The 23,450-nt window shown below is 46.7% G+C and overlaps 1 protein-coding gene across 4 annotated transcripts; it reads right to left on the bottom strand.

Annotated features, from left to right (window-relative positions):
• Positions 1–67: 67 nt before the first annotated feature.
• On the bottom strand, positions 68–23,181 carry pappa2 (pappalysin 2). Of its 4 annotated transcripts, none has more exons than XM_089008213.1 (28): positions 22,964–23,181; positions 22,090–22,883; positions 18,173–18,405; positions 17,763–17,984; positions 16,618–17,216; positions 16,037–16,185; positions 15,622–15,761; positions 14,786–14,939; positions 14,460–14,652; positions 13,420–13,553; positions 12,064–12,246; positions 11,149–11,452; positions 10,137–10,265; positions 9,979–10,064; positions 8,405–8,601; positions 7,939–8,052; positions 7,102–7,237; positions 6,816–6,990; positions 6,167–6,232; positions 6,001–6,097; positions 5,759–5,936; positions 5,371–5,584; positions 5,092–5,260; positions 3,150–3,282; positions 2,908–3,029; positions 2,171–2,242; positions 1,966–2,064; positions 68–1,628 (listed from the first exon to the last, which is right to left on the bottom strand). In XM_089008213.1, exons 2-28 carry the CDS (start codon positions 22,634–22,636, stop codon positions 1,515–1,517), a joined length of 4,959 nt encoding a protein of 1,652 aa, XP_088864339.1. In that variant the 5' UTR covers positions 22,637–22,883; positions 22,964–23,181; the 3' UTR covers positions 68–1,514. The 4 variants fall into 4 exon arrangements, with proteins under 4 accessions (XP_088864339.1, XP_088864338.1, XP_088864337.1 ...); XM_089008212.1 differs by having other exon boundaries at positions 22,971–23,181; XM_089008211.1 differs by having other exon boundaries at positions 22,090–23,181.
• Positions 23,182–23,450: the final 269 nt, after the last annotated feature.

Below are 23,450 nucleotides of genomic sequence, written 5' to 3'. Positions count from 1 at the left end.
CTTTTTGGTGTGGCGCGGCGTGCGCGACTCTTTTCTCCATCAACAAAAGTCAAACCAGCAAGAAAAATACATCCGCTTTGGCTTTTATTCCACACAGAGTATAATGACCAACGCGCCAGCGTTCACTCAACCCGGAAGTAACTCACTCACTCACTAGCTAGCTAGCTAAGAGTTAGCTAATGACAACACAAAGACATATGGCATAACTAACATGCTAATATCATGTTATTTTGTTTTTACTTTGTTACTTCCACGTTGAGTGAACGCGGGCGCGTGTGGCTGCCGCTGCTCACCCGCAGACAAAATATCCTGTGATTGTAAAGCGTCCTTGATTTGATCAAGAAGTTTTGAAAGGCGCTTATAAATGAAATGTATTATTAATAATAATCACTCAACCTAGAAGTAAATCAAATAGATAGAAAGCTAGCTAGCTAGCTAAGAGTTAGCTAATAATCACTCAACCCGGAAGTAACTCAAATAGATAGAAAGCTAGTTAGCTAAGAGATAGCTAATAATAATGTCACACGGCCCTTGTCGATGCTACAATCGCAGAAACCTGCCAAAATGTTTTGTCCACATTATCTTTGCGGACATGTCAAATAAAATACCTTGGCGGAGGTTCTTGACAGTGGCGGGCCGTCAGCTGGTCCAGAATGCTGCTGATCGCGTCTTGACTGGTACTCGTAAGAGGGAGCATATAAGTCCTATTCTGGCATTCCTTCACTGGCTCCCGAAACACTTTCCAGTTCTTTTCAAGATCTTCTGACAGTGATACCTCAGCTTACGAACTTAATTGGTTGGCAGGCCAAACGTTTGTCTGCCAAACATTTATTTCCCATAAGAAACCATTAAAATGAGACTAATCCGTTCGCAGGTCCCCATAGAACCTAATTTTCTACTGAATAAGCCTTAAAACTACACAAAATAGACCTTATTTTATGTATAATAAATGCGCTATTGTATTGTAATTAAATAAATAAACTGTACTGTATAATAAAGTCGTTGATGATATCCGAGTGAAGTTGCCGTGCTTTCTGGGCGATATTACCCTCACTTACACTGTCCCCTGCTAGCTGCTTTTCGTTCATCCAAATCAACACAAGTTTCTCAACCTCTTCTATTGCCTGAAACAACACAGAAACACCCTTAGCCACACGTAGCAATGGTCGACTTAGCATACTCCTTCATTCCGTTATTTTCTTTTGTGTCTTCTTTGACTTAACACTAGCCTGCGGTGGCGTCTTTTTCGGTCCCATAATAGCAAAAGTACTCAACTCGATAACAAACAAAGTCTGGACTCAAAGAAAATGGATGTGAAAAACTAGTCCGCCACCACCGTGGCGCGCCGTGTGGTTTGGTTCGTCCGCCAAAAACGAGTTTGTCGGCCAAGGTTATATTCTCACGAATTGATTAATGTTCGTAAGGCGAAAAGTTTGTAAACTCGAGCGTTTGTAAGCTGAGGTATCACTGTATTGTATATTCTCCGGAGGTGGACGTATGTCACTTGTTCCATTTTAGGGGTTTCGTCCTCCTCCTCCGCCGTTGGGGTCTTTGCTCTTGTTCTCTTTGGCGTCCGGGTCGCGGCAAGTGCACTCGTCCTGATTGCAGTCCGCCCCAAACTGGATGACCTGTCAGAAGTGGACGACAACTTACTGCTACTCGTACTACTACTGCTAGCATTACATTACTGTCCCTTAGTACATTACTACTGTCATGACGCGTACTATTTTCACAAAAAGCAGATCATGCTACAGAATTGTCCAAATAGTAAAGACTCAATGTTCTGGCTAGCTATTGGCTAGCTAGCTAGCTAGCTAGCTGTTTGAGTCAGGAAACATATTAGCTAGCTTGCTATCGATTATCTAGCTAGCTTTCCATCTATTTGAGTTATTCCGGGTTGAGTGAAGGCTGGCGCATGCGGCTGCCGCCGCTCACCCGCAGAAAAGCCGCTTTCAATCTTTTTACCTTCCTGGAGGAGAGCGTGGAAGGGCAGCAATCTCCTCCGTCGTAGCGGCAGTAGGCCCGATTGTTGAGGGTGTCGCACCAGCCGTCGCCGCCAAAAGGCTGCGCGCAAGATGGCGTCTTATTGGTGGCGCTTTTGCCGCTCTTTTATGGAGCTACGCCTCTTCACTTTTCAAGGGGAGGAGGCGACGGAGCGTTTGACTCTTACCTCACATGATTGAATGCAATGAATGCTTTCAGGGGGCGGGTACCACTTGCTCATCCCCGTGCAGACGATGGACTGCAAATCAGAAAGGTGGAGCAATCAAGGACAAGGAGAGGATCAAGCCCAAAATTGCTTTGAGTTGACAATTTGGGAATGGCAGCGAATGGGTTCACTTTTTTGGGGGAACAGTTGAACACAAGTACAGTGATACCTCGGCTTACGAGCGCTTTAGCTCACAAACTTTTCACCTTATGAACATTCAATTTGCCAGAATTTAATCCTGGCATACAAACTACTTTTCGGCGGATGAACACTAAACCGCACGGTCGAACAGCACCACGGTGGCTGCCGGACTAGTTTTCCACACCACCTCTGTTTGAGTGCAGACGTGGTTTGTTATCGAGTGTAGTACTATTATATATATATATATAAACATCCGGCTCTTTTTATAATAATAATAATATGTAATAATAATAATACATTTCATTTATAAGCGCCTTTCAAAACTCTCGAGGTCACTTTACAGTCACAGGATCAGTTTTTTTTCTGTGGGTGAGCAGCGGCAGTGACCTTGAGAGTTTTGAAAGGCGCTTTGAAAGCAAATGTATTATTTGGCCTTTTTTTCAGTGGCTCGGCTTTCTGGACGCTCCAGATTGGTTGCGTTGTAACCGGGAAACAAAACAACCCCTTTTTTTTCTAAAAACCTGCCAAACCGTCAGTATGGTTGTGGTCCATCTCACCTGAAGTTTGATGGGAAGCATCCAGTGTTGTAAAGAATCCACCGTGGAGCCGTTGGGAAGAACCACGGGGTCACGGAGATCCATGTCCGGGGTCGAGACGCATGTCGGATAACAAACGGACCCTACGTGAGAGAGAATGAAACAAAATGGCGTGTTCTCTCTTCAATTCAAAGTTGAAAAACTCAACCAAAACGGACTTTGCCCCAAAAACAAAATCATCTCTGCTTGCGGTTTTTGCTGACCGATATCCGTGCCGTCGTCGCAACTGTACACGACAGAGTTTAGATCTGGGGGAGGTGAGCAGGATCCTTGAAGTCCGGAACACATGCTAAATGCAGCTGTCCATTCGCCGTCTTTTGTACAGCGAATTACACGCTGAAAGGTAGCAAGCGGGGGAAAAAAAAGCATCACATTCAATTATTTGGATCAAATAGACTTTGGGGGCGCTTATATTTTCATTTAATGAGGATGCGTCATTAACACACTGTGATGAACGGCGATACTAGCATCAAAAACCTTTTAAAATGTCAAAACATAACAACTGAAATCATGTTGAACAATCCCGTCACAAACAATATATGTCTATAGATATAGGCTAGCTAGCTAGCGAGACAGTGTTAATTTACAATCTTGCGCAAAAAGGTAAATATTTACAATAGCTATCTATTGAGCTAGCTCGCTAAATAGATAGCCATTTAGTGAGCTAGTTATACGGATGGATGGACAGACAGACAGACAGATGGATGGCTATAGATAGCTAGCTATATAGCTATCTATTCAGCTAGCTCGCTAAACAGCGAGCTAGCTATATAGCTATCTATCTAGCTTGCTCGCTAAATAGTTATCTATTTGGCTAGCTGGATAGATGGATGGATTGCTCGATATAGATATGTGCGCTTGTGTGTATTTTGTTATTTAATTAGATTTTATTTGTATTTATTTCTGCATGTATTTAGTTTTATTGAATTGTTATTTTCATGTAAAAAAAATCTCATTAATTTTTATTGCGAGATAATGCGGCTTCAAACCACACCGGATGTGACGTTCCTGTAAAAAAAAAAAACCGGAAACAAAACCATCTACTCGTCGCACAGGTCCACGGGCGTTTGTTTGCCCACCCGCGGTTTGAGTGGACGCCGGGGCGAGACGCCGAAAACGGATACTTTAAAGAGCTTTTGAATGGAAGGTTTACTCGGGGGGAAAAAGGTAGCAGATGGTTCCAGTGACAAGACGCAAGTGAGGTGTTTGCTTTGGAGTCGTCGCGTGTGAAATGCCCCTCGATGCCCGCCAAGCGCGCCACCGATGTAAGTAACAAACTCCACTCAGAAGACATTACACCGGAAAAACGTCGTCATTCGTCATTCGCTTTCAAACAAAACGTTCATCACTTTGTATTATGACATATTATAAGGCTAACCCACGTTCTGTACATATTGACATCACACCTGTGGAAAAACAAGGATGCCAGACGGCCGCTATTTAGCGGAACTCCGGTTTTTTGGCGCCAAAGTGACACTTTCGATTTTCAAATTAAAGTTAGATAAGGCTAATCAAACCAAATAAATAGATGAATAAATAACTTTTTAATTTGTTTTTGTTGTTGTTTTGACTTCAAGATGGCTGCGCGAGCGGCTGCCCTTACAGCAGCTCATCAAAATACTGTCTTGAATATATGTAAATGTCAGTGACGTGCGGTGAGGTTCATGGCTGGCGAGGCACTGACGTCATCCACGACGTCACCGCTCGTCTCTACTTTGTATTTGAACGGTAAATGTGAAAATTCAGCGATTTTGAAAAAAATCCTAAAACGGTAAAGTTAAATGGACAAGAACTTTAAAGTACAAATCACGAAATACATCTAACTGTTTAATTTATTTTTTCATTTGCTATTTCCATGATGACAGGTAAGTCACTGACTGCACGTCACTGGTAAATGTATTGACAGATTAAAAATGTTACTTCCAGGGTAAGAAAAGCAAAATGAAATAAAATCAGAAGAAAGGATGTAGACGATTTGAAGGGGAGATGAGACGGATTGGGATTTAGGGGTTGGCGGTGGCAATAATCTTGGGCGGGGGTGGAGCAGCAACATCCGTTTTTCCTGAGGTCATAATAGCTAGCTAGCTAGCTAGCTAGCAAGCCTTTCAAAACTCTCAAGCTCATTTGACGGTTTACAATACTTACATTTTCACTGGCATCTGGGCAACGCAAGGTACACAAGGTGTCATAGTAGAAGCCGCGGGTGCATCCATACATGCCGTGGAAAACATGGGGCAAGGGCGGGCAAGCGACGGGCTCGCACCAGCCCTCCTCCCAGCGCCCGTCCTCCAGGCACTCGGACTTAAAGTACTTCCTGAAAACCAGCAAAAATGAGGCATTTTGAAAAGCCAACAAATCGGAGCACAAGAGGAGGATTTAGCCTTTGACCTCGCACGCCCAAGCCCCCCTCCCCCCACAACTCACCCGGGCGCCTTATTTTGGAGCGTGCCCGCCACGTAGAAGCCAGGGTTGCATTTGAAACGGCAGCTGGAGCCCACGTCGTGGCTGGACGACAGGCACTCGGCGCTGAGCAGCGACGCGTTGGCCACGTCGGGAACCTCCGGGCACTCGATCTTACAGTACGCTTCCGGAAAAGACCACAGCCCGTCCTCCAAACACACCAGGCGGTCGTTGTCGCCTGAGAATAAGTGGCGAAGCGGCGGCAAAGGAGGTCAGTGCCGGGATACGTTTTTCTGTTCCTTGGTAAAATTCTATCGGAATAGAAAGTCACCCATACGCCAGGTTACTGCTAGCTAGCTAGCTAGCCTGCACACAAGTGGCAAAATGCTCAATGTTGACCTTTGCGACTGACCTTGAAGGATGGCCGGCGATCCGCAGGTGAAGGAGCATTCCTTTGCGTAGGTGGTTCCCCCGGGACAACTGAAGATGGCGTGGTAGACGTGAGACTGCCGGGGCGGGCCGCAGTCCACGGGCCGGCAGCTCACCGCGCGATCCCATAAACCGTGAAAACATTCCATCTCCGTCTGTCTCTGGAAGAAGTCCAAAGCCAAACCCGCTGGAGGAAGCGAACATGCTGATTCGTGGCTGACTTACCTGGCGGCGAGGAACGTCCCGTCCGTCAAGGACGACCACGCTGAAACCCGAATGGCAGCGGACGGTGCAGCGGGACGACGGCCCGCCTCCCTCGCACCTGCCGGCAGGCGCTTCCCGTTGGGTCATTTGGCTCCTTAACGTAGCGTTTTGGCGGCGCTGGGCCTACCTGACGGAGGCGTGCCGGATTTGGGGGGGGCTGCAGCTGTCCGTTTCACATGTCTGTCTTAAGCACCTGTAGAATTAGAAGAAGAAGAAGAAGAGTAACAACAATAATAATACATTGAATTGAGAAGCGCCTTTCAAAACTCTCAAGGTCACTTTACAGTCACAGGATAAGTTTTGCCGTGGGTGTGTAATAAATAAGTCTTAAAACTACAAAAATAGACCTTATTTTATCTGTAATAAATGTGCTATGGTGTTATAATAAAAGAAATAAACTGTGCTGTATAATAAAGGTTTTTTTTTGATGGCTTGATGATCAATTGTGTTCTGTTTAGCTGGGTTGATAGCTTTTCACATCAATTGTACAGATGGCTTGTGCGGGTTATTTGTGGCGCCTGATTGATGGGATATTATAACCTTGCAGTCTACACTCTCCCTTTGAACTATCAATAAAGTTGAAACGGGTCCAAATTTCACTGTGTTGTCTATCCATTTTCCTCACATTTCACTTTTGTTTTTTTGTTTCAAGCGCTGTCGTCTCCCTTCTGTAAATTTCGTTAGCTAAAGCGTTGGTCAGCCGAGGTATCACTCTATTGTTAAGTGTTGCTCTTGCGCGCGGGTGGTTGTGGGAGAGCCCACCCTCTGATGCGCACCCGGTCGCGGCGAAAGTGCTGAAGTGGCAGGACGTCCTCAGGGCCACGCCCCCGATGGCCACGGACGGCGAGGAGAAGAGCAGGAGGACAGATGAGGTGAGGAAGAAAGGCTGGGAGAGGTCATGGCTCACGTTCACCACCAACGGGTTCCGACGGCACGACAGCCCATGTGTGCCTTCAAACGCAAAAACTTGATTGACTCGCCTGCGCAATAAACGCGCCGATGTCTCTTATTTTTTGAATGGCTACAAACAATTTTTTTTTTTTTTTTTTGGTGGCAAAGTACCTAATGAATGATTCTTTCCCAATGTGTCGGCGAGGAGGACGGTCACCGTCCTGTGACAAAGTTCTCCGCTCCAGGAGCCGTCTGAGGCCAAGTACACCATGACGGAAGCCGCCACTCCGGAATGCACAAATCCAACCTATCGCAATCGTGGTTAAAAAACAACAACATTTCCAACATTTTCGCAGACGCCGTTTTACGATCACTTATCTCCAGAAGAGCATTCGGGCCAGATTAAAATATTTAGCAGATTAAAATGTTTTTAATGCTAGATTTAATCTCGCAAATTTGCTACATTTAACGTCACAAATTTACTCGATTTTAAAGTCACAAATTTGCAAGATTAAATTAGCAAATTTGTGACTTTAGCTGTTTTTAAAGCGCTATTATAGCCAATAGCTAGCTAGCCAGATAGCGAACCATACAGCTAATAGATAGCTAGCCAGCCAGAAAGCTAATAGATAATTAATAGATAGCTAGCTAGATAGGTAGCTATACAGCATTCTAGCTAGCTATTAGCTGTATAGCTATGTAGCTAGAATGCTGGCTATATAGCTAGTTAGATAGTTGCGTTAAGTTCATACTGTCGACTTGTTATCTAATTTACAACAGATTCTTTTCTTCCAGACAGTGGCTTTTTTCAGGTGTTCAATTACCTTAGATAGATAGATAGATAGATATCTAACTCCATAGCCAGCCATAGAGCTAATAGATAGCTAGCCAGCTAGATAGCTAATAGATATTCTATATTTCTGCTAGCGGCCGTCCAGCGGCTATCTATCTGGCTAGCTATTGGCCACGAACACGCATACCGAAAAGGAGGATGAGTTACAAGCTTACCTTGAGCCAAAATGGCTGCTCGAGGTCATTCCTTGTGTGGGAATGAGCTGCGCAAGGGAACCAGGCTTCGCCAGGCAGTTTGTCGCTCACGTCCATGTCGTGCTCTCTGCACAGCTTGACAGAGTAAATACATCCGGCGGGTTTTAGACACTCGCTTGGCCCTTTTGGCTGAAAATATTTGGGCTTCCAGACCACAAGAACAAATGACAAGCAAAACAAAACATCGACAAATTTGCCTCGATGCAAGTCAATGTAGTAAATCCGGCAAAAAATAGGATTATTAATATTAGCTATCTCTTAGCCAGCTAGCTAGCTATTTGAGTTACTTCCGGGTTGTGTCATTACTAGCTATCTCTTAGCTAGCTCTCTAGCTTTCTATCTAAAGCGTTCGTAAGCCCAGGTATCACTGTATTTGTACAACCAGAGTCCACCAAATGGTCTCAATCCAATATTTGATGTCTCCTACTTTTTTATACGACGGTTCACCGGTGGCGGCGTGTGCGGGACAGCGATCGGGTTCCTGGTGAGAAGCCGTAGCCGTGGACGCCCACTGGTCGCTGTAACCCAAGGGTGTGAAATAGCCGCAGTCCTGAACGCCGGAAACCCGTTCAAACTCTTCGCATACGCCGTCCCCATCAAACACGTAACATTGGCTGGGTTGGCCTGTCGGAGAAAAGAACGTAGGAAAAGAAGGATTTATTCTCAAACAAGACTCCAGGATACAGTGATACCTTGGCTTACGAACTTAATTGCTGGCCAGACAGAGTGTCAAAGGCGAAAAGTCTCGATCCCAAACATTAATTTCCCATAGGAAACCATTAAAATGACAATAATCCGTTCCCAGGTCTCCATAAAACATCATTTTCTAAGCCTTAAAACGACACAAAATAGACCTTATTTTAACTGAAATAAATGTGCTATGGTACTGCAATTAAAGAAATAAACTGTACTGTATAATAAAGTGGTTTTATTGAGCTTTGTGATGGTCGTTGATGGCTTGATGGAATGGAGTGGCCACTTTCATCATCATGAAACACTTGATGAGGAACGTAGCCTTCTTCGTTCACCATCTTGAGGAATGATCCCTTGTAAGCTTTGGCAGCTTCATCGTTAGAACTGGCTGCCTCGCCATGACGAATGCCTCTACGAATCCCTGTACGACGCTTCAAGTTCTCGAAGCATCCGTGGCTAGCCTTGAGATCATCAATGGATGACGAACTTGCAGGTTGCCTCTTGACGATATCCGAGTGAAGTTGCCGTGCTTCTCTGCCGTCATTTTACCTTGTTCCTCATCAACTGTGTTCTGTTTAGCTGGGTTGAGAACTTTTTGCATCAAGTGTACTGATGGCTTGTGCGGGTTATTTGTGGAGCCTGATTGATATTTTAACCTTGCAGTCTACACTCTGCCTTTGAACTATCAGTTGAAATGAGTCCAAATTTCATGTTTTTCGATCCATTTTCTCTCTCTCTCTCTCTCTGTCGTCTGTCTGTCTCTTTAATGTTTAATCCCCCCCCCCCCCCACTGCTGCGTTCTTGACCAATCACGTGGCTTTAACAGATGACTGGGGGCGGGGAATAGAGGACAAAAACAAGTCGGCTGCCATTTTCTTGTGAGAACGGGCTTGTTCGCGAATGAAACATCACTCATTGTGGCGCTCCGTGTGTATCCCGAAAAATAGTTCGTATCCCAAGGGAAAATTTTCAGAAATTTAACGTTCGTAAACGGAAACGTTCGTAATCCACGGGGTTCGTAAACCGAGGTATCACTGTACTGATTCTCACTCGAATAAACATCCAGATTGATCAATCTGACGGGACATTATATCCAAATTTGAAGCAGATCTGAAGAAATCGCCGTTATATTTTCCTGAGCCAGAGTTCACCATGTCGTAGCCATGTCAGTTCCTAGAGGGCGTCGCATAAATTTGCCTGCTCGTCCAGGATCGTCAGCGCACTTAAATTCATCCGCTACATCCGCTGTTCTTTCGACGCGTTTGACTTGGATACTTTTGCACAACAGAGGCGCTTCTTGAGACTCACCGATGCAATTGAAGCCCTTCTCCTTGTGGCACTTCTTGGAGCAGCCGTCGCCGTCTAACAGATTGCCGTCGTCGCATTCTTCCGCCCTGCGGAGACAACGCAGTCGCTATCGGCTTCGTCTTTCCACGGTGGAGTGCTCGGTCCCGCCGGACGCATACCCTTGAACCACGCCGTCTCCGCAGTACGGCTGCCCGTGAGTGTAAAAAAGGCTCGGGGATGACTCGCTGAGAAGACCGTCTCTCTCCACCTGAATCGTGTACTCGTACCTTTCGCCCCTTCTTACGGTTCTGTAGACAAGAAAGGATAGATGGCTTTGTGACATTGCGGATCCACCTACCCGATTTTCATTTGGCCCACAGCCTCGGTCAAGCTGAGGCGTGCAGGCTTCCCAAAAAAATGGCCGCCACTATGAGTGATACCTTGGCTTACGAACTTAATTGGTTCCCAGAAAGTGTGTGTAAGGTGAACAGTGTGTCTTCCAAATATTAGTTTCCCATAGGAAACCATTAAAAGGAGATTAATCCGTTCCCAGGTCCCCATAAAACGTCATTTTCAACTAAATAAGCCTTAAAACTACACACAATATACCTTATTTTATGTATAATAAATGTGATATGGTATTGTAATGTAAGAAATAAACTGTACTATATAATAATGTCGTTTTATTGACCTTTGTGATGGTTATTGATGGCTTGATGGGATGGATAGCTTTTTGCATCAAGTGTCTCAAGGAGCTCTGGGTTGCACATCTTAGAAGTTGTAAGATTGCAACAGATGCAGGCAGACGCACTAGAAACTTCATTCATAGCTGCTTCCCTTGCTTGTCTCTTCTCTTCAAATTGTACGGATGGATTGTGTGGGTTATTTGTGCAGCCTGATTGATGGGAAATTTGAACCTTGCAGTCTACACTCTGCCTTTGAACAATCAATAAAGTTGAAACGAGTCCAAATTTCACTCTGTTTTCTATCCATTTTCTCATCATTTCACTTTTGTTTTTTGTTTCACTTTTGTTATTTTTTTGTTTCAAGCTCTGTCGTCTCCCCTTTGTGTGTGTGTGTTTCTGTAACCCCCCCTCCTCCGCTCACTGCTGCGTGTGTCCTCCTCTACCAAAAGCCTCTTGTCAGCTGTGAAACAATCATGGCATTTTTGAATAAACACTCGGAGGTCACCTGTCCGTGAACGTCCGGTGAGCCTGAGGCGATGGCAGTTTGCCGACGAAGGGCGGCCGCCGGTGAATCCGATACAGAAAAGGTCGACATCCGGAGCAGTAATGATTGCCCGGTCCGGAAGACATCATGGCCGCATCAATCTCCATCTTCTCATCAAAGGTGCAGAGCTTTACGGCCCTGATGGCAACATTGTTGGTATCGAGGCGCAGGGTGAAGAGCATGTCGCAGAAGACGTGCTGAGGTCCAAGGTGGATCCTTTTTCCCGAGTCTGCGATCAGCTGGATGTCAGCGATAGCAGGATTGCCTAAGAAGCGAGTGGGACAATACCCTCATTAGTTTCACTCAAACATGAATACAGTGATACCTCGGTTTACGAACCCGTTGGCTTACGAACTTTTCGGTTTCCGAACGTTAAATTTATGAAGATTTGACCTTGGCATACAAACCACAGTATTTTTCGGGATACACACGGAGCGCCACAATGAGTCGATGTGTCGTTCTGGGACACTAAGTCACACAAAGGCAGACCTCGTTGGTGTTTCTCGATGGTCTCCTTCTTCTGCACGACCGTCATTTTCTTTTGTGTCTTCTTCGGCTTAACACTAGCCTGGGGCGGGGTCTTTTTCCCTCCCATAATAGCAAAAGTACTCCACTCGATAACAGACCACGTCTGCACTGAGTGCAGTCAAAGAAAGTGGGTGTGGAAAACTAGTCCGCCAGCCACCGTGGCGCAGTTCGTTCGTGTGGTTTGGTGTTCTGCCGCCGAAAACTAGTCCGCCAGCCATTGTGGCGCTCCGTGTGTTTCCCGAAAACTAGTTTGTGTGCCAAGATTATATTGTTGGGAATTTAATGTTTGTAAGGCAAAAAGTCCAACGTTTGTTTTTTGGGAGGGCGTGCTACACTCGCGATACTTACTTATGGAGACGTACGTTATCCACAGGGTGAGAGCGTTTGGGACGACAGGGTAGCGGAATTTCAGCGTCAGGGTGCAGCCCTCCGTTTCGGGGCAAGGCGACGTCACGTTGGTATCGTAAAGGCTGAGGTCAGGACTCCACGCTTGGAGACTGGGCTCGCACGGCTGCTCGACATCCGGCGGGCCTGCGCTTCCAAAACACAACACAAATCGCTCCGTTTTCTTGAGTAACATGCGGTATTTTAACATCATGTCACAGTTTGCCGATATAATGATACCTTGGCTTACAAACGTAATTGGTTCTCAGAAAGTGTGTGTAAGGTGAAAAGTGTGTATTCTAAACATTAATTTCCCATAAGAAACCATTACAGTGAGAATAATCCGTTCCCAGGTCCCTATAAGCCTTCAAATGGATGAGAAGGTTTCTTCAGCCGTCATCTGTACTTTTTTGAAGGTGTTGGACGTTTCGCCTCCTATCCAAGAGGCTTCGTTTGCTGAAGAAGCCTCTTGGATAGGAGGCGAAACGTCCGACACCTTCAAAAAAGTACAGATGACGACTGAAGAAACCTTCTCATCGATGGACCACTCCTGTACGACTGAGAGCTTACACAGACATTAAAACTACACACAATGTACCTTATTTTATGTATAATAAATGTGTTATGGTGTTGTAATTAAAAGAATAAACTGTCCTGTATAATAAAGTGGTTTTATTGAGCTTTGTGATGGTCGTTGATGGCTTGATGGAATGGAGTGGCCACTTTCATCAGCATGAAACACTTGATGGGGGACGTAGCCTTCTTCTTCCATCATCTTGAGGAATGATCCCTTGTAAGCTTTGGCAGCTTCATTGTGAGAACTGGCTGCCTTGCCATGACGAATGCCTCTACGAATCCCTGTACGACGCTTCAAGTTCTCGAAGCATCCGTGGCTAGCCTTGTGATCATCAATGGATGACGAACTTGCAGGTTGCCTCTTGACGATATCCGAGTGAAGTTGCCGTGCTTTCTCCGCGATAATTTTACCTACTTCCTCATCAATTGTGTTCTGTTTAGCTGGGTTAATAGCTGTTTGCATCAACTGTACAGATGACTTGTGCGGGTTATTTGTGGAGCCTGATTGATGGGATATTTTAACCTTGCAGTCTACACTCTGCCTTTGATCTATCAATAAAGTTGAAACGAGTCCAAATTTCACTGTGTTGTCTATCCATTTTCTCTCTCTCTCTCTCTGCCAAGATTATATTCTCGCGAATTTAACGTTCGTAAGGCGCAAAACCGAGGCATCATTGTATCTCGCTGAGGTCACAGATCTGAATTCAAATGTTTTAGTCAGACAGGCGAGTTCATGTGACTGACCGATAGCCTCATCGGGGGCCCAGTAGCCAGACGTGTCGCATTTGCGAGGCGAGGCCGCCTCATCGGCGTATTGGTGGAGAACGCCGTCTTTCTCGCATTCCCTGCAGTTGACAGCAGCCGCGTGGGAGGAGGAGCTAAACAGAAGAGAATAAGATTGTGATAATGTGGTCATTTCAATGCTTGCTTTTGTTAATTCATGAAATGCTCCATTAGATGTAAAAAAAAATGTACAATTTGGCATGCGTGATAGCAGGGTACTAAAAAGGTTTTGCAAAGGGGGCCAGATTTTAGCTGCTAGCTGATGGAATAAAATGATGAAACTCTGGTTCGCGTTCTTCACGGCGTTAGAAAATGGTAGTAAAATCAGCAGGAATCAAGCTGGTGAACAAAGATTATTGTAATCTTGGACAACAGAGAGATGCTGAATAGAAGTTATCATATTAAAGTCCCGTGTTTAGCTTTCCATCCGAACAATAGGCCCACAGTAAAGGCGCAGATGGCCCGGCCGGGGTCAATCTGAATTCAACAGACACAGCCTGTTAAGCCGTCATCTTCATCTAGATGATCTGGCCTTGGGCAGAATTTAGGACGTGGAAAACTCAGTCACAGGAGTAGTTTAGGACTTGAAACTCCCTCACGGGAAGAGCTCATTAGCCAGGTTACATAAAAATCTATCAGTTCATGAAAAAGACAACCAATTAAAATACCTATGTTTGATTGCTTACAGCTGTTGGTGCTTAGAATGTCCAGGGGGCGTGGTATTCTAATCAAGAAAACAGTGTTTTACTAACGTATCACTTAAATTTGCATATACTGTCAATAAATAGCTTGGCAGAGGGCTGCAGAATTCGGGCGTCTGTCTTGAATGGCTGCGTCCCCTGCAAGCAGTAAAGGACAATCTTCCTGTGTTCCAGCCTTTGTCCACAGTGTCTGATCGAACATCTCTGACACTGGCTTGCTGTTGTCATGGGGCTCCTTTTCTCTTGTTTTTAAACGTAGCAGTCTCGATTGATTTCTAAACCTAGACTACAGTTCAGTACCTTGCATAGAGCGGTCCCGTGAGTGGCGCAAGCCAATAGATAGAAACGGAATCCAGACTCTGGTCAGTCACCATCGCCGGCAGAGGGACGGTAACAGGGAGACGTTCCGCCAACCAGTTTTGATAGACCAGGTCAAGATAACAATGCATCCTGGCTACTTGGTTGGGCGTAAAATGATTGGTGCAGTTGTCATCTGTCAAAGGGGAGGAAATAAGCTAACGAAGGGATCATTGCGGATGACGTTCAAATTCCAGCCATCGTCCACTTTGCCGTGCTCAACGTTCCGAGGCAGGCCGTGCGACGGATAAAACATTTTGTTGACTCACCCGTGTAACTCATGTAATTGCTGTAAGGGGTGTCCCGGTACATGCTGACGCCGCATGTATCGTTAACGGCTCCGGGATCTTGGCAGGCTTTGGATTTGGGTGTCGGCGCGGTGTCAGCGCAGAGATCTCCGGTTTCCATGGACGGTGTGGTTTCCTACCATGCGCACAGGACAAAAATCAAATCAAAGTCAAAGAAAAGTTCTGTTCGGATGCCAATAACAAGATTGCACGGACAGCAGACGACAAGTCCGTCTTATTATTCGATATGGGGGACAGTATTTTCTAGGGCCAGACGCAAATGGATTTCTTGGAAGCTGATGCAACGCGTTTTGGCCAGTCCCGATTCCCTGCGAATAGGGTAGGGTAGGGGAGGTCAAGTGTCACTATCTTGCAGGATCTGAGCATTTCGGGGAGGTGGCTCAACCCAGAGCCAAGTTTTGGTGGCCCTGCCAGAGCCAGATCTGGACCAGATAGAAAGTTTCCGTCTATCTATCTGTTTTCTGAGCTGCTTAGCCTCAGGAAGGTGGCGGGCGAGCTTTTGGCCAGTGGCCGAGGCCTACCGGTCCATCGGTGGAGCCACCGGTTGATCGGCGAGAGACACTGGTTCATCGGTGGAGTCTCCGGTTCATCGGCGAGAGCCACCGGTTCATTGGCAGAGGCACCAGTTTGTCGGTGAAGTCTCCGGTTCTCGGCAGAGTCACCGATTCATTGGCAAGAGCCTCCGGTTGATCGGCGAGAGCCACCGGTTCATCGGCGAGTGCCACCCAATCCCAATTTGCTAAAGGCATCGAAGGAACTCTGAACAAGAAATTGTTCCTTTCAAAATAAAGCCTGACCTGACACGGGTCATCACAGGAGTCTCGCTCGCTCACTCCCTTGAAGACGTGGTACAGTCCGAGTATGTGTCCCAATTCGTGGATCATGGTGTTGTGGTGTCCGCTTATGCCGTAGTAGTCCGGGTTCAGAACCATCCCGCCTGAAAACCATAGCCAGATATTAGTTAGAAGCTTGGCGGTACCATGAGCGTCTGGCGGTACCAGGGTCACGGAAGCCAATGAACCAGTTTAGCTGGGATATGTTTGGAAGTTGTCCATCAAAACCCCCAAATCTGTGAGCGTTATCGATCCGTGTCAAATTCTGCAATTCTGTAAGCTGACGCAATTTCAGAGCATTTTGGTGTGATCTTTACAAATCCGAGGCTGTCATGGCGCCGTGGTTGTGTTTGCTCGGTGCGTCCCCGTCCGACGTTACCTTGATGGCTGAGCGCTTCCTTTGCCCACGGCCAAGTTGCAGCTCCCGCTAGCTCCTCTCGTGCCGAGTTGCTGGCGAAAAAAACGTTGAGGGTATCGCTGGCGCTGAGGTGAAGCTCCTCTTTCAGCTCTTTCACGCTCATGTAGGCCCTGTCCAAAAAGTGGAAGGGAAACTCGTTGATTGACTCGAATCGGCAAACAGGAATGTCGCACACAAATGCCAAATACGGATCAAATGAGCATTCCGACGGAATTTCAGAATCGGAAAGCTTTTAATAGTCCCACAATGGGGTTATTTGCAGGTACAGGTAACATCCGACTTACGACCACGACCTCCAGACCCTATTCTCTGTTCAACATTTTGAATGGATAGATAGCTATTCAGCTAATAGCTAGCTAGCTCGATAGCTAATAGATAGCTAGCCAGCTAGCTAGCTAATAGGTATTTCATTTTTATGTTGGCGGCCGTCCAACGGCTATCTATCTGGCTAGCTATTGGCTACGTAGCTAGCTAGCTATTAGCTGTATAGCTATCTATCTCGCTAGCTATCAATTAGTTATCTATTGTTAGTTTTGACTCGCCTGTCGGGTGACTCCGGATCGAAGCAGGTCTTGAGAACATCGGTCGCTAGCGGGTCGCAGCAGTCGCCGTCATCGTAGTCGTAGTGTACGCGGTTACACTCGGCGTTGCAAACCCCATTCTGTCTCTTCCAGTTGTAGCACGGCCCGAGTCGGAGGCAGTCCCCCCCGTCGTGGCCCGTCCGCGGGTGGTCGCACTCGGGATCGCAATGGCGGTTCCCAATTTTCCCGATTCGGCAGTTGCTGAGAACGAAACGCCGGCGCAGGCTGCTGTTTCGGACGGCGTCCACCCTCAAGTCGAGGCTGATGTTGTACGGGCGAAAGGCATCCAGCAGCGCCCGGTGTTGCAGGCCAATCTGGGCCTGCGACACCGTAGCGTTGCCGCCGTCGTCGTCGGAAAGGTTGACGATCCTGTAGCGGACCCGTTTGGGCGTTCGTAGTGGCCAGTAATCGTTGTAGCCGGAAATGACGTCGGTGTTGTCGCAAGGTGTCAACCCGCAGGGGGGCGGCAAAAAGGGGGAAACCGACTCCGAAGCGGGCAGCGGGGTGGCGACGACAACCGGCTGGAAGCCATCTTTGAACGGAGTCCACATCTGATGAACCTTCGGGCGGGAAGGAAAAACAGTTGACGGACGTTGACAACTCGGGTTTTTGTTTTTCTTGCGGGGGTGCCGCTGTTTTTAAAGCGCTATATAGACATGTATATGGCCAATAGCTAGCTATCCAGATAGCCAGCCATGCAGCTAATAGATAGCTAGCCAGCCAGATAGCTAATAGATGACTAATAGATAGCTATACAGCTAATAGATAGTTAGCTAGATAGATGGCTATGTGGCTAATAGATAGCTAGCTCGATAGCCAGCCATATAGCTAATAGATAGCTAGGCAACTAGATAGCTAATAGATATTCTATTTTTCTATTTGGCTAGCTATTGGCTATGTAGCTTTCTAGCTAGCTAGCTATTAGTTATCTATTAGCTAGCTAGCTCGCTTTCTATCTTTGAGTGACTTCCGGGCTGAGTGAACGCTGGCGCGTATGGCTGCCGCTGCTCACCCACAGAAAAATTTTATCCTGTGACTGTAAAGTGACTTGAGAGTTTTGAAAGGCGCTTATAAATCAAATGGATGATTATTATGATGATTATTACATTTGTAAAGTCATCCCACATGGCCAGAAGAGGCTCGGTCTTGAGGTGGGGTCGCGTCCGCAGGTCCTCGTGGGTGAAGGCGTCACCCCACAAGAGAACGCCCGCCACGTGGCCTCGGAAAGCCCCGCCCTGCTCCGACGGGCCACTGCCCAGGATGAAGCTTCGGCACGTCTTCATGAAGGCACTGGAGAGATTGCCCCGCTGCAAACTGCTTTCTCCCACCTGAGATGTAATCAATCATCATAGCTAGCAAGACCAGAGAGATGAAAACAATTGCAAAATCCCTTGTCATTTGACAAAAATGCGCTAGCGCTCGAGCTAGCTAGCGAGAAATCGAGCTTGCTAGCTAGCGAGCAACCGAGCTTGTTAGCTAGCTCGATCGAAAGGTGCTGAACCCACACCACACACACCTTGGCTCCGTCGAGGTACAGGCTCATGTTGTGGCTGTTGTAAGTAGCAACCAGGTGAGCCCAGCGCTTGGCCGAGTACTGCCGGTGGCTAACGACAGTGGTAGCTTTCAAGGCTCGGTCTGTGCGTAGCGTGAAGTAGAAACGTGCGTCCTTGCTCCCTGCCGGATCCACACTGCCAATGCCTACTGACCAGCCCTTCTCGCTCAGTGAACGGGAACAGTTGTCGTATACACCTGTGACGCACAAGTTAAATTAAAAAATAAATAATCACACACAATAAATGTGTGTGGAAAACAGAAGAGAGAATAGATATATACAGTGATACCTTGGCTTACAAACTTAATTGTTTCCCAGACAGTGTAAGGCGAAAAGTGTGTATCCCAAAAATTTATTTCCCATAGGAAACCATTCAAATGAGAATAATGCGTTCCCAGGTCCCCATAAAACATCTTTTTCTACTTTCCTTTCTAATTTTCTAAGCCTTAAAACTACACAAAATATACTTTATTTTATGTATAATAAATGTACTATGGTATTGTAATTAAAGAAATAAAGTGGTTTTATTGAGCTTTGTGGTGGTCGTTGATGGCTTGATGGAATAGAGTGTCCGCTTTGATCAGCAGGAAACACTTGATGAGGAACGTAGCCTTCTTCTTTCGCCATCTTGACGAATGATCCCTTGCAGGTGCTTTCTCTGCCATCATTTTACCTAGTTCCTCATCAATGGTATTCTGTTTAGCTGAGTTGATAACTTTTTGCATCAAGTGTCTCAATGAGCTCTGGGTTGTCCATCGTAGAAGTTGTGATATTGCAACAGCAACGGATGCAGGCAGACACACTAGAAACTTCATTAATAGCTGGTTCCTTTGCTTGTCTTTTCTCTTCAAATTGTGCGGGTTATTTGTGGAGCCTGATTGATGGGATATTTTAACCTTGCAGTCTACACTCTGCCTTTGAAACGACTCCAAATTTCACCGTTTTCGCTCCATTTCCTCACTCTCTCTCTGTCGTCTGCCTGTCTCTTTAATGTTTAACCGCCCCGCCCCCTCACTGCTGCGGTCTTTGCCAATCACGTGGCTTTAACCGAAGACTGAGGGCGGGGAATAGAGGACAAAAAAAAGTCGGCTGCCATTTTCTTGTTAGGAGAACGGGCTCGTTTGTGAACGACACATTACTCATTGTGGCGCTCCGTCCCAAAAAATAGTTTGTATGCCAAGGTAAAATGTTCATAAATTTAACGTTTGTCAACCGAAAAGTTCGTAAGTCGAGGGGTTTGTAAACCGAGGTATCACTGCAATAGAACCACGCAGACAAAACAGAAAAGTAACGAGAGCGTTTTTAGAAGGCCCGAGTGAAGGCCCGGAAGTTTCCATTTGCTCTTGCAACAGACAGACGTGGAGTCATCTTGACGACGACGACATCTGTAGCGCAGATGTTCAACTATGGGACAGGACAAGCAAAGGTTGGGGAAGCCCTTGCTTACTTCCTTCTTTCCACAACTCGCTCGTCTTTGTGCGTGCGAGTGAGTGAGTGAGTGAGTGAGTGAGTGAGTGAGTGAGTGAGTGAGTGAGTGAGTGAGTGAGTGCCTCAACAAGGTTTGATTGTGGAAAACAAAACACAAACTAGCTTTCAGAAGAGGACGTCTGCGTAGGCGTTCAGTGGCACAGGAATGGTCCATCGATGAAAAGGTTTCTTCAACTATCGATAAAGTTGTAACGAGTCCAAATTTCACTGTGTTTTCTATCCATTTTCTCACCGTTTCACTGTTGTTTTTTTTTTTGTTTTTTTTTTGTTTCATGCTCTGTCATCTCCCTTTCGTGTGTGTTTGTTTCTGTTTCTGTAACCCCTCCCCCCGTTCATCAGGCGAGACGTTCGTTAGCTAAAGCGTTCGTAAGCCGAGGTATCACTGTAGCCATATATAGCCCGAGTGTCCGCGGGTGGCGCTGCCAGACCTCTGCTACGATAGGTCCTTGCTCGAAGGTTGTGGGGAGCAGAGGATGATTTCCTGAGGCTACACTGATGACTTCTATTGTCCTGACCGATTATGGTCTGTGACTGGCCCAGATTGCCCCATTTGAATTTTGAACTAATCCTTTCAAAATAAAGGCGTTGGACATATTCATTCATTCACTTATTTATTGATTTTTATTTGGCCCTTTACTTATTTATTTACCTATTTGTGTGTATTTATTTATTCATTCACTCATTTGTTTAGTTTTATTTACCCATTTATTCACGAATGTATTTATCCATTCATTTATTTACTTGCGTGTGCATCTATTTAGTTCTTCACTCGTTGATTTATTTTTATTCATCCATGTATTATTTCTTTATTCATGCACATATTTATTTACCTATTTTTGTGTGCAATTATATTTTTATTCATTCACACATTTTATTTGTATTTATTTATGTGCGCATTTATTTATTATGAGTTATCTATTGGCTTGCTAGCTAGCTTTCTGATCCTGTGGCTGTCAGGTGACCTTGAGAGTTTTGAAAGGCGCTCAGAAATGAAATGGATTGCGATTATAAAGGTCTGTTTTGGTTGATAGAAATCAAGTGAAATAAAAGTGAGGAGATGATCAATCTTGGAGTCAAAGAGAGTTTCTCTATGACCAATTGGAGTTGGCACAACAGTTTGGCTTCAATTGATTGATTGGCGTGCCGTTAGCCGTTAGCGTAACGGATTGGGGAGACATGAGGTCACCGCCTTGCGCAATCTGTTTTTTCCAGGAGTTTTCAAGTGCTGGAAATCACACTCTGTGTCTGGCTTTGTGAAAAAGGAGGGCTCCCACTTTGAAAACACATATATTTTCACACTCCTTAAACCAACACACACACACACACACACACACACATTCCTGCCAAAGTCACCTGCCAGGACCGTAACAGGTTGTTGCTTCTCCAAAAATCTGTTCACAGAGTTTCAGCCAACCGCATGGCGTGCAATGTTTTCCTTGCATATTTTCACTGGATGTCTGCGGTTGCTGTGTCGTTGGTTACCACAGGAACGTTATTTTTGGGTTGCAGCTCCAACTACAGTGATACCTCAGCTTACGAACGCTTGAGCTCACCAACTTTTCGCCTTATAAACGTTGAATTTGCGAGCATATGGTCTTGGCTGATGAACTAGTTTTCGGCGGACGAACCAAACCAGACAGCGCCACGGTGGCTGGCGGACTACTTTTTATCATCCCCTTTCTTTGAGTGCAGACACGGTTTGTTATACTTTTACTATTATGGGACCGAAAAAGACCCCACCGCAGGCTAGCGTTAAGCCGAACAGGACGCAAAAGAAAATGACGGTTGAGCAGAAGAAGGAGATCATGGAAAAACACCAACGAGGTGTGCGTTTGTGTGACTTAGCGTACCAGTATGCTAAGTCGACCATTGCTACGTGTAGATAAGGGTGTTTCTGTGTTGTCTAAGCAACGGTCTCAGGCAATAGAAGAGGTTAAAAAACTTTAGCGGGGGACAGTGTGGGTGAGGGTATGATCGCCAAGATAACACGGTAACTTCACTCTGATATCATCAAGAGGCAACAATCATCAACGACCATCGCAAAGGTCAATAAAACCACTTTATTATTAAGGTACACTATTTCTTTAATGACAATACAACAGCACATTTATTAAACATAAAATAAGGTCTATTTTGTGGACTTTTAAGGCTTAGAAAATGATGTTTTATGGGGACCTGGGAACGGATTATTATCATTTTAATGGTTTCCAATGGGAAATAAATGTTTGGCAGAGGAACTTTTTGCCTCACACACACTTTCTGTTCACTGTCCTTCCGTTCGTAAGCTGAGGTATCACTATTTCTTTCTTGTCGGATTTGAAAATACGTATCCCGGGGGGAAAAAAAAACCATGTCAGGCACTCGGGTTGAAAGTGGAAGTGAATGTGACCCACCTGCTATGAGTGCAGGGCTGCTCTGGCCCCCTTCCGGATTGAGCCAAAGCTCCAAGGTGAATTTGTCCACGGGCAGCTCCACCGCCGCCGCCGCTTTGAGCGTCAGCCGCTCGCGGCGCCCGCCGAAGTACAGGCTGGTCATCCAAGAGGCGGGCGCCGTTGGCACGGGGGCCCCCCGCCGGGACGCCAGGTCGGCGGCGGCCGTCGCCTCGTTGGGTTGCCTTCCGGCGGAGCTCCCGTTGCCCCCGTCGGGGGCGCCGCGTTCCATCCTGGAGGCGCGCCACGCTGGCTTGCCGACTGTCCGAAGCCGCGGGCCTCCGTCCCGGTGGGGACCGCGAGACCTCGGTGCCCGGGTCCCTCTGTCGGGCGGCTCGCCGACCGTGCACTCCCCTCGGCAACCGACGCTAGCGCCCGCCAAATGCCAACGTTGAGCCAGGCGGGAGCGCCGGGCCGAGTGGCGTTTGTAGCGGCGTGATGGATCGCAGCCCGACAGGCCGGCGTGGAGAGTCAGGACCGCGACCAGCGCCAGGAGAGTGACCCGCGACATCTTGTCGGAACTCACCGAGTGCTCAAGGATGGCGCAAGGGTCATTCCCACCGCCGCCGCAATTTCAGATTTCACTCGTCGCTTCGTTGACGCCGGCAAAAAGGCTCGCCGCCGTCGGGATCATTGCGCTCGCTCGCTTACAAATGGACACGGGGCAACAAATTGCTTTGACTTGTGGGCGTGATTCCCGTTCCGCGTGGCCCCTTCTTGCCATTCATTGCCACCTTCTTGACGCCTCGTTTTCAATGCTAGTCGACGGCGACAAATCATCCAATTGAAGAGCCGAATCTAATCGATGCTTTCCAAACGGACTCTTTGGACGTCGCACCTTTTACCTGGTCATCGCGACCGACGCCGTCCGAAAAGCAGGAAACTTTAGCGGGGACAATGAGGGGACCGGGTGTCTGCGCAGATCTCAACGATCATTCGTGGGAAGTCTTAGTCCAATCAAGCCTCCCTCCGTCCCTCCGTCCGTCCGTCCGTCCGTCCGTCCATGTGTTGTCTTCTTCTTGGTTGTGGTGGACGTCTGGAATCACTTGACGGACGGCCGCTTCCCTCCACGCTCAATTTACGCTCGCTCGCTCTCTCTCGCTCTCTCGCTCACTCGCTCGTGGAGAAAGTGTAGAGGGAGGCCCTCCTCCCTTTGCCTCATCGTTTGCTTTTACAAGGGAAATCCTCCACTTTCACCACCCCAGCCTTGCATTACAGGGAAGAGGGAACTGGCAAGAATAATCATAATAATAATAATAATAATACATTTCATTTCTAAGCGCCTTTCAAGGTCACTTTACAGTCACAGGATAAGTTTTTCTGTG

This window comes from Hippocampus bargibanti, linkage group LG11, assembly GCF_051943395.1.
Source record: "Hippocampus bargibanti isolate YZ-2025 linkage group LG11, ASM5194339v1, whole genome shotgun sequence".
Taxonomy (NCBI): Eukaryota; Metazoa; Chordata; class Actinopteri; order Syngnathiformes; family Syngnathidae; genus Hippocampus; species Hippocampus bargibanti.
The sequence above is the reverse complement of the archived record's forward strand: the minus strand, read 5'-3'. Positions and strand labels throughout refer to the sequence as shown.